The sequence below is a fragment of the Athene noctua genome, chromosome 3 (assembly GCF_965140245.1).
Source record: "Athene noctua chromosome 3, bAthNoc1.hap1.1, whole genome shotgun sequence".
In the NCBI taxonomy this organism is placed as follows: Eukaryota; Metazoa; Chordata; class Aves; order Strigiformes; family Strigidae; genus Athene; species Athene noctua.
Genome location: NC_134039.1, coordinates 36,773,385 through 36,784,223, shown reverse-complemented (window position 1 = coordinate 36,784,223; position 10,839 = coordinate 36,773,385). Strand labels below are relative to the sequence as shown.

Sequence of the window (10,839 nt, the reverse complement as noted above, 5' to 3'; positions counted from 1 at the left end):
GCCGAGGTGGGCTCCCGCGCCGCCGCCGCCGCCCCCCGTCCGCGGCGAGGCGGGCCGGCGGGGCCGGGGGCGGGGGGGAGCGGCGGCTGCACGGCGGCGAGGTGGCTCGGCAGCCCTCCCGGAGGAGCCCGGCCCACCTCTCCCGTAGCGGCACCCCCTCCTCCCCGCCCCGAAAGAGGAACTCCCCGCCCGCGCAGCAGCGCGGCCGCGGCGGAGGGAGAAGCGGCGGCGGCGGCAGCGGCGCGCCCGGCCCCTCCGCGCAGCATGGCGCAGCACTGCCCGCCGCCCGCCGCCGCCGCCGCCGCCGCCTGAGGCGCCCCGCGGCGCCGAGCCGAGCCCGCGCCCATGGCGGCGCCGCCGCCCGCCCTCAGCTGGGCGCTGCCCCTGCTGGCGGCGCTGGCGGGCGCCGGCGGCCACCAGAGCTTCGAGCTGCCGGGAGCCCCCATCGACAACATCGAGGTGAGCGGCAGCGGCGTGCTGGTGGCGGGCGGCAGCTGCCTCTACGAGCTGCGGCCCGAGCTGCGGCCCCGCCGCCGAGTCGTGCCGGCGGCGGCGGGGCAGGGCTGCGGGGAGCCCCCCGGGGTGCGCAGCAACCTGCTGCTGCCCTACGAGGAGGCCGGAGGGAAGGGCGTCCTGCTGGCGGGCTGGACCCAGAAGGACGGCACCTGCGAGGTGTGGGAGCGGCCGGCCTACCGGCAGCGCTTTAACCGCAGCGAGGTGGTCAGCTGCCTGCCCGACGGCTCCACCGCCGGCGTCGTCTTCCAGCTGGCCAGCGCCTGGTACCTGGCTGTGGCGGCCACCTACTCGGCCAGCGACCCCAAGAAACGCCTGGGCTGCGAGCCCTCCCAGTCGGATGAGACAACCGTCATCACAGTGCGCAGCATGGACAACCTGGAGTCCAAGGAGGAGCTGGGCATCATCAAGCGCAAGCAGGAGCCTTTGCACTTCGTTGACGCGCTCCAGTGGGGGGATCACCTCTTTTTTCCCTACTACACGTTGAAGGCCAGGTTGGGGAAGAACATGGAGCCGCCGAGCATGGCTGTCCTGCACCAGCTGCACCCCTCGGAGGGTGGCCTTACTTTGAAAGGGCACGTGTATTTGGACTGCGGGTGCAGGAGCCTCATCGTGTCCTCCAGCCTCGTCCGCCAGGGCGAGCGGGGCTGGTGGGTGGGCGTTTTCAACCACAGCCACGGTGCCAAGGCCTGGAACGCCACCGCCATCTGCATCTTTGGGATGGAGGAGATGAAGGAGCAAGCCTGTGCGTCCACACACTTCATCATGAACGGGAAGAGCTGTGTAAGTCTGGGCATCGTTTTGCTAAGCTTTCCTCCTGTACACCGTTGTTGACACTGTTGTTGTGGCTGGTATTGCTGTGCATGACTTGTGGGGTGTCTGTGACCTGAAGGCATGTGAAGTTCATCGGGAATTTCAGAGCTGTGCCAGGCTTTGCTCATCAGCCCTGGCTCCATCATCCCTGATGATTTCTCCAGCTCTTTCTGTTTCTAAAACGCTGATTCCTTACCAGATCCTGCAGTGTCCTTCCCATCTACCTCTCGGGAAAGATGTATCTGAGGGGACACCTGAGGGCATCCTGGGTCAGGCCTGATGTCGGGCTCCTCACTCAGGGCACCCTTTTCTGCCAAGGATTAGTTGTACTTCATTGTATTTTCCATACAACCTAGATAAAGCATTTCCTATCTTATTCTGTGCATTCACGTCTCATGTCATTGCAGCTACAACAGAACTGAAAAAAAGCCCATCAAACTGACTCCTGTGCACGGGGCTGTGTGTGTGGTTATCCCCATTGCTCACTAGTTATTTATGGTTGCTTGTTTGGTGGTAGGTGTTTCCCAAACCTCCCAGGATTGGCCTTGCTCGAGAGGGCTCACAGCCACCCCCCTAAACCCGTATGTGCAGCAGACAGCAATATGTTTTTGTTGTTGCAGTGGTTACATTTTCACAGGCAGTGGTATCCCATGGAGATCCCCTGGTCACCTACTTCTGTAATACTCTCTCTTCAGCTCCTTCCTCCTTTTGAAGGTGAGCTGGGCACATGGAGGGCAGGATGGGCAAGGCTACCAGCTTTGCTGTGGCCTTGGTAGCTAGTAAAGAAATTAACTGAAAATGAAATTCAAGAAGCTTAAAATGTAGCTCAGGTGAAGAAGGTGCTTTTGTAAGGCCCCTCCATGCTTTCAAGTCACACTCAGGAAGTCTTTCCAGAACTGTGGCAAGAGGAACACTGAAAGTATCAGGGAGAACTATAGGGGATCAAGCAAGCCACTGTAAAGCAAGGCCTGACCTTTTTCAGTTCCCTCACCATCCAGGGACTTTGCAGATTAACCCCTGAATCCTTGCTGTGTTACTTTGGGAGTTTGTTGGAAGCTCCCTGAAAGAAGTGCGGTAGATTTACTGTTGCTCCTTGGTTTCCCAAATCGAGCCTGTAGTAGGGTGCAGTGCCGAGACTCTTACAAATACAAACTACAGGAGGGCACATCTGGTTCAATCTGCTCATCTCCTTGTTGATCTGCAAGACTATTGCCAGTGTTAGAGGATGTAGTTATGAATGAGAACCCCATATGTGGGTGAAACAACTGTGCTGAAGTGAATAGTGAAACTCTCGCAACAGAGCCGGAGCCAATCTTCTGATTTCTAGTGCCAGTTTGTAGCTTATTGCATGATTATTGTGCCCTCACAAGGCAAACTTCGTGAATGAATTTGAAATTTCATCCTCATCCCAAAATACCTGTTTGCTAGTTGGGTTTTTAATTTGTATTCTTTGTTCCTAATTACTCATGGAGTTTCTTTGTGAGGTGCTTTCTGAGCCTGCAAAACAAGACCAAAAAAAAAAAAAAAGAAACCTCCCTGGGCAGCAGATCCTTTATAAACACTTTCCAAAGCCACTTTCCATGCTAGAAATTCCAGAAGAGTCTCATGGGTTTCGTGGAGTGACATAATGCAGGTAAGGTGAGGTAGTCTGACCAGTGTTACTCTCAGTCCCCTGACCCCGTTGCCTCCCCGTGCCTGAATATGAAAAATCAATGATCCGCTTGTGTAAGGGTTGGTCAGATTCAGGTCAGAGAGTTCTGTGACTCCAGAGTTACTTTCATGTGCTGAAAGGCTTGTCCCTCCTGGAAATGTACATTATATTTGGGTACAATGCTAAAGAATTCCCAACATTAAAAATGATTAAAAGGATTGTTTGCTTAACTTTATGTCCCTAACTATGGTGATGTTATTAATCACATTTTGGCACAGTGACTACAGTTTACCACTGATAGGAAAGTGGTATTTTAATATTTTGTGAGATAGCAGGACATCTGGGTCTTGTTTAATAATATGACCTGTAACATTACATAGCTAATTAGGCTCCCTTTTTTAGCTAATTATATGTGCTTATGGTGTATAAACATAGAAATAAATGCACGTAGTTCAGCTTTAATTTTTTTTTTTTTTTTTGTACTACAGAAGGTTAGGCTATGCCGTTGCAGAGTAGGTTTGGAGATGACAGGCCCATATGCTGCTGCTTCTGGGTTGTTTTAGACCGGATCCTTCTACTGTCTCTCACCAAATCATGGGAGTCCCTGCAAATGTGGAACATGCACTTCTTAGACTCAGAAGCGCACAGGCTTCAGAACTGGCAGGAGGACGGTGCGCAGTGCGTCCATCAGTGCGCAGCTTGTAGGAGAAGGATGTGCAATAGCTTGCAGTGATTCTGGCCAGAAAGGAGTGCCTTGTAGCATGGAGCTGTCACAAGTGCATTGTAGTACAATGTGTAGGAATGGCAGCAAGCAACAGTACTTAGCATCTGCTTTAAAGTCCAGTCTTTTAAAGACTGTCGGTACTGAGCAAATGAATGTGTTGCAGTGTTATGGTTGCCTGAAGTGCAAGACTTGTACAGTGTTTGTGGTGGGTGGACCATGCTGAATGTTAGCCTGACTTTTACATTGCAGATGCCATGTGTTGTAGAGTGCTGTGGGTCTTAGTCCTCTTTGCTGGGTACATTTGAATTCTGGAGCTGAGGTGTGATGTGATGAAGTACATGGATCATGGACAGTCTGTCAGTTTATGTAGGAATTGAAAATACATATTTTTTTTCACTGCAGGAATAAAATTTATAGTTAGAGTGTATGTTAGGACGTAGTGGCAGTTTGTTCTCCTTCTGATCTTGTAATTCTTAAAATTTCTGTAGTTATTCTGATTACCTTTAGTCAAGATATCCTCTTACCTGTCTCCACTCACACAGCTGCTTGTATTTACACTGTGTTGGCACTGTGCTTCTCAATAGTACACTTCAAGAGGGACTTAGCCCAAGGTATTTGTGGTCCTGAATTCCCTGCTATCCTACTGCTGCATGTTCTACTCTAAGCTCATTCCTGTAAGGTACTGAGCTTTCTGGCCCTAACCCAGTAAAGCACTTAAGGGCATATTTAACATTAGGCATATAAGCAGTTCCATCATCTTCATGCCCATGCATTTGAAGTTAAGCATGAACTTGAGTACTTCACTGGATTGGAACCAAATTGCTCTGCATCCTGTAGGAACTCATTGTAGGTGTGTAATCTCTTTAGCCTCACATTGCTACTTAGGCCAAAGCTGACATTTGCATTAAGTTTTAATGCTGGATTTGAGTCTTTGAAAATTAGTCATTTTTAGGATCCTTGCTTACCAGCTTTATCAAAAAGTATGTGACTGCCACAAATTCTGTGGAATTGCTGGTTATGACAACTAGCTCATTCTGTTTTCGTTCTGTGCAGTAGTGTGCACAAAGCATTTTGTCCTAGTTGGATGTGGTTATTCTGGACACATATAATACTGGATTCTCAGAGACATGATACTTAACTAGCAAGAGACAAGTGGTGTCATAGACGAAACTACTCTGAAAACATTTTGTAATTTTATATTCAGATTGTTTTCCTTTGATCCACCAGTCTCTTAGTTTTGATTATATCTACTTACATGTATTGTCAAGGTATATGCATTAATGGACTTGCTAGCATAACCTGCATGTACATAAGCATATCTTCTTCACAATTTCCGTAGTTAATAATTGTGAATTTGCCAAATCTAATTCTTTTCTCTTCAGAAACCTGACTGAGCACTAACAAACATTTTTGGTGGATCACAATTACGAAATCAAAGCTCCTTAGCCAGTACATAGGAGGAATGCTGGAGTTTGTCACAAACTTGTTCCAGTAGCTAGTGAGCTTTAGGAAGGCCTTTTCTTCTGTTCTGTGGCTGAATGGGAGCTACTAGAATCTCAGATCTTTCTCTGAGATCCCAGGATCTTATGGATCACAGCCAAGCAGATGTGTTGGAGAAGTGCTCAAATGAGAGAACATCAACAGGAGAGAGCTGTGGTGTCACCTAAACCACAGTGACAAATCTGGAAATTAGGTTTGCCATTGAAAAAAGTTGCATGGGAAGGAAAGGATTCTACAATTTTTCAGGCAGAAAATCCAAAAAAGTGTTAGGCATATACCTGTAAGAGAGAAGTTTATGTTAAGGTATTTATTTTATGATGTGCAAAGGCTAAGTAGGTGTGATGGCTACTGAATGCTAAGCCATCTTGGTTCATTTTTCGTCTGGTATTTAATGCAAGTAAAGATATATAACAGTCTGTTCTTTGAATTTTTGCATTTTTCAGTGGGTGATAAATATGTGGGTTGGTATATGCCCCTTAATTTATTAAGCATCATTTGGAATCCTAGGACAAATCTTAGCTGGTATAAGCTCTACTGAAATGAGATTTTGAAGTCAACAGTCACATCAGTTTAATCATGGCTATTAATTTGCAGGAGTGACATTTGAATTTGTGTGGTAACTAATTCCAAAATGATTCATGGCCTTTTATTTAAGGAAAGAATTACAGACTTCTAAATATCATTTGGTATCAAAATTGATCCTGTAATTAATTTGCTAGTAGTAAAGTCATCTCCTGTGTATTACCAGACTGCTAGTATTTCATCTGATGTTAGACAGATTTCTAGAGTGAATATTTCTATCCAGTTACAAGGAATTTTCAGTTTATCCCTGTTTGGTGTGGGAAGTAAGCCATAGGAGACTTGCAAACTCTTACATTGTTGTTAAGAAAAAGAGTTGCTTTTAGTCATCTGGCTTCACCAGGTGTTTTTAGCATAAACTTTGGAGAGCCTGGGGACTCTTGAACAGAGGATTCGCTTCCTTGGGATCACAGAATTGTTCAGGCTGGAAGGAGGCCTCCTTCTCAGAGGAGGTCTCCAGTCCAGGCCCCTGTTCACAGCAGGGTTGGCTCTGAGATCAGACGAGGTTGCTCTGGGCTTTGTCCTGTCAGATCTTAAAATCTCCAGGGATAGAGACCAAACAAGTTCTCTGGACAACCTCTTCTGCTTAATTGTCCTCATAGTGATGTTTTTAAATCTCCTGTCCACTAGAAACCTCCCCTGTTTCAGTTTGTGTCATTATCTCAGTTTCTCTGGTCCCTCTGAAATTGTCTCTTCCGTAGGCTGAACCAGCTAGTTCCCTCAGTCTTTCCTCATAGGGCAGGTGCTCCAGGCTCTGATCATCACAGGGGCCCACCACTTGACCCATTCTGATTAACCAAGACCAGTGCTGTACTGAGGGTCCCAGAACTGAGCACAGTATCCTAGACACAGTTGAACATATGCCAGATGAAGGAGAGTAATCACTCGGTCTGGCTATGCTACTGTTGATATAGCCCAGGATACTGTTAACCTTCACCGCTGCCTGGATACACTGTTTAGCCTACTGCCCTCCAGGACCCTTGTGTCCTTTTCAGCAGAGCCGTTCACCAGTCTGTAGTGTCACAGGAGGGTTAGTCCATCCCAGGTGCAGAACTTTGCATTTGTCCTTGCTGAATTTCTTGGGATTCCTACTGGCCCATTCCTACAGCCTATCTAGGTCCCCCTGAATAGCAGCATTGCTCTCAAGCATGGCTCATTTTGATATCACCCACAAGCTTAACCCAGAAGCTTACAGTGTCTTCTTCCAGGTCATTGATAAAGGTACTGAGCAGGACATGTCCAAGAATAGTTTCCCTGAGGAACTCCATCTGTAACCAGTGTCTAGGTAGAGTAAAAACCATTAACCAATACTCTTTGAGCCTGATGATCAATCCAGTTTTTCCACCCACCTAGTAGTCTCCCTGTCTAACTTCTAACATCTCAACTTGGATACGAGGGTGCTGCAGGAAGTGGTGTCAAAAGCCTTGCTGAAGTCAAAGTAAATGACTTCCACTGTTCTCCCCTCCTCCACAAATTGGGTCATTTCATCACAGAAGGCAATCAGACATGATTTATCCTTGGTTAATCCATGAAGGCTTTTCCCAGTCACTTTCTTCTTCTTGTGTCTAGAAATGGCTTCCAAGAGGATTTGCTCCATGATTTTCCCAGGAAAAAAGTGAGATTGATCAATGTGTAGTTCCCCAGGTCATCCTTCTTGTCTTCTTTCGAAGATGGGTGCAATATTTGCCTTGATTCAGTTGTTGGAGACTTCCACTCATCTCCACAACTTTTGAAATATGAGAGAATGGCCTCACAGTGTCATCAGACAGTCTCTCAGCTTCTTCCTACAGATCCCATCTGGTTTCCTTGAGATTTCTGTAAGCTGAGATTTCTTAAAAGATGCCTGGCTTAATGCTCTTCCAGTACTGGTAGTTTCTCTCCTTGAACTCTGTAGGTACAAAGGACCATAAGACATTGCCAGTGAAGTCAGAGCCTTATCTGCATCCACTGTCAGTAAATCACATGACCTATTCATCATCTGGCGTGCAGTTTTGTTGTTTATTCTTTTGTTGCTCGTGTGGTGGTAGAAGCTTTTCTTGTTGTCCATAACATTCCATGCCAGTTCCAACATCAGGTGAGCTTGGACTTTCCTAACACCATCTCTACATGTCCATGAAGTTCTTGCTTAGTTGCTTGTTCCGGCTTCCATCTCCATACTGTTTTTTCTGTATTGATGTTCAATCATGAATTCTCTGCTTAACTAGGAGCCATCTGCTGATACATCTGTCTGTTTTCCTGAGTTTTGTGCTTGAAGGAGGTTGTCCTGAAAGATCTACTAGCTTTCACGAGCTTCATTTTCCTTCAGAGCTGCCTCTCAGGGGGTTCCCATTAACCAGTTCCCTGAACAAGCTGGAGCCTGCTCTCCAGCTCTGTGCTCTGCTGTTATTTCCTCACCACCCTCAGGATCCTGAACTCAGTTAATACTTACTACAGTGAAGACTGCCATTGATTATCACGTCTCCAGGCAGTTCTTCCTTGTTTGTGAGTTCCAAATCCAGAAGAGCATCATGCTTCACTGACCCCATAGGGTTAACAAAGCCTGGGGTCTCATCTCCTTCGCTTTGCCCCCAGAGCTCTGTAGTTGTGATCTGCACTAGGCAATGTCTTTGGTGTCAATGTGGATGTGCAACAATCAGTAGTGATCCAAGGAATGGAAAGTCATTGTCAGTCTCTCTGCAATGTAATAATGGATTGGGGGCCCTGAGAAAAAAGAAGAAACCTGTTTTAATAGCATGATGGTTTAGCAGTTTTCACAGGAGGGAATCTCCAACCATGGTCACCCACCACTTTCTCTTGCTTTCTGCTAATACTCTGTTCAAGCTCAGCTGGTTTCAAAACCTCCCTTAATGGAGCTTATTCTCCCTCACTGGTTATTAGGACACTTTATGAATTCTTTAAACTCAGATCTGAGAGCAGAGAAGGAGTCTTTCTGCTGCTGCAAGAAGTCACAAATTTGTAGGTTCCCCCATCTCAGGAGTCTCCATCAACTTCTTGCTCAAGCATAGCCTCTGACTGTCCTTCATGCCTTGCATCATGAGGCTCGGGATCTTGTCTCTGCAAGGTTTCTGTGAAGACCCTCTCATTTCCTGGTCATCGTCCCTGGTTTTTTGCAGCCTAATTGCCTGGGATGGTTTGTCCACCTAGCATTTCTATGCAGTGCACAAATTAAAAAATCTCACGGAAATAAAATTTTGGAACAGTTCATTCCTTAGCTCTAATAAGGGCTTGCTGCTTGCAACAGTTACCCTCTAATATAATAAAAATTGATGCAGGTGGTTGAAGGGTGGTGAAGTTAAGAAAGAAGAATGAGATTCCAGATTTTTTTCTGTCTAGGAAAAACATCTATGTATTGTGCCAGTGTTGATTATTGCTATATGCTGCTCACAAGTCTTGTGTCCTTTTGTATAGCTGCATCTGTTCATTCACTCTGATGCTCAAACGTGTTTTTTTTTTACTTTTTGGCCAGCTGCAATATGATGAGTGCTGTGTGAGCTAAAAATGCTGCCCTTCCCTCTGAGGCATGCAATGTGAAATAATCAGAAGGAAATCAAGACAGAAAGTAGAAGTGTGAATATGGTTGCTGCAGCTGGAATCATGCAGAGATAAATCTGAAAATGAGATGCAAAATAGAAAATGAGTATAAATACCTTTCATGGCAATAACCAAACAGCATAGTGAGGTGAACTTAAAAGCATAATGAAAATTAATTGGGGAGATCTCTAGGTTTACCTAAGCACTTGTAGATTCAGGGGGATTATTGAACAGAACAGAGGGTGGAACTGAAGAATTAAAAGAAAAGTCTCCTAGAGTACTATTATCTTTTCCTTTGCTTTTCTTGCTTTTATATGAGCCTGCAAATGTTACAGGATCGACAGATAGATGAACATGGAGATGAGTGGCTTTTCAAGTAAAAAGGAAGTTTAGACTGTAAATGCATTTTAAGGATGAATTTAGCTATGAAAGAAAAAGCTTGGGAAGGCCCTACAGTGCTGTAACACCATTAGTCACAGTGGAAGAGGTAAAAGGGCTTGTTAAAAAAATAAATGCACATGGAAAAGGAATGACAGAAGGTTGAAAGTAGCAGCTGCACCCTGAAGGGAATGGGCAAGCTGGAGAAATAGGTTGCAAAAAAGAGAAGGCAATTTTTGTTGTGACTGCCCACCATCTAAATTCCCCCTCTTATCTGTATTAGCTCAATGTTGCATTGACCCTCCCTCCAGCAAGCAGAGTGAGGGGAGGAGGCTTCCACACTTGTCAGTACTGGTTCTGCAGTCAGATGAGGAGGATGCACTGATATGACACTAGTTATTTTACTAGTATGTGGGTCAAAATAAAATCTGGCAGCAAGCTTTTCGGAGACTGGATGAGTCCTCCCCTCTTCTGTGATCTTATTGTACAGAGTCTGTGAGGAACCTAGGGTGGTTCATTTTCCTTGCATTACTGCATGATGCACTGCAGAAAAAAAAAAAAAAAATCCTAATTCTGGTGGAAATGAAAGCCTGGAAACTTCCTCTCCTCACTCCTTAGCCTGAGTGAAGGCTCATTGTGTGCACCAGTGCTGGAATTTCGTTACCCTCTGATTTAATAAAAAACTGAGTTAGCTTTTTTTTCAACTTAAAATGTTTGCAATCGTTCCCTCCCCACCCCATAATCTAAAACAGACCTCCATGCTACTGCAGTCTCATGCCTAAGTGGGTTTTACTCAAGTTCTGTGCCAGTACGTGATAGTTCCTGTGTCTTCCTGCTGCATGAAAAAAAAATAGTATCTTTAAATATGAAAGTTAATCAAGTCTTCTTTTACTCCGAGTGGCTGTTCTTGCAAGCTAATTAAAATAATTCAGATGACTGAAGAAGATTTTAATTGATTTAGGATTGCAGTTCAGAAAAAATGTATTTCTGTGTGGAAGGGCTTTTTGGGTTTAAGCTAGCATCCTAGCATTCAAGAGACTTGAATTCAGCTGTTACTTTGCTATGGATTTGCTTCATAACTTTGAGAAATGCCTTCACCTTCCTACAAAATGTCAGTTTTAATGGTCCATTCTCACACTTCGTTTTGTGC

General features: G+C 45.8%; 1 protein-coding gene across 1 annotated transcript in view; it reads left to right on the top strand.

Moving 5' to 3' along the window:
* The first annotated feature begins 345 nt into the window (after nucleotides 1-345).
* PLXNC1 (plexin C1) overlaps nucleotides 346-10,839 on the top strand; it is a 71,244-nt gene continuing 60,750 nt past the window's right edge. The window contains exon 1 of the mRNA XM_074902742.1: nucleotides 346-1,296. Within this exon, the coding sequence (XP_074758843.1) occupies nucleotides 346-1,296 (951 nt within the window). The remainder of the gene's footprint in view (nucleotides 1,297-10,839) is intronic.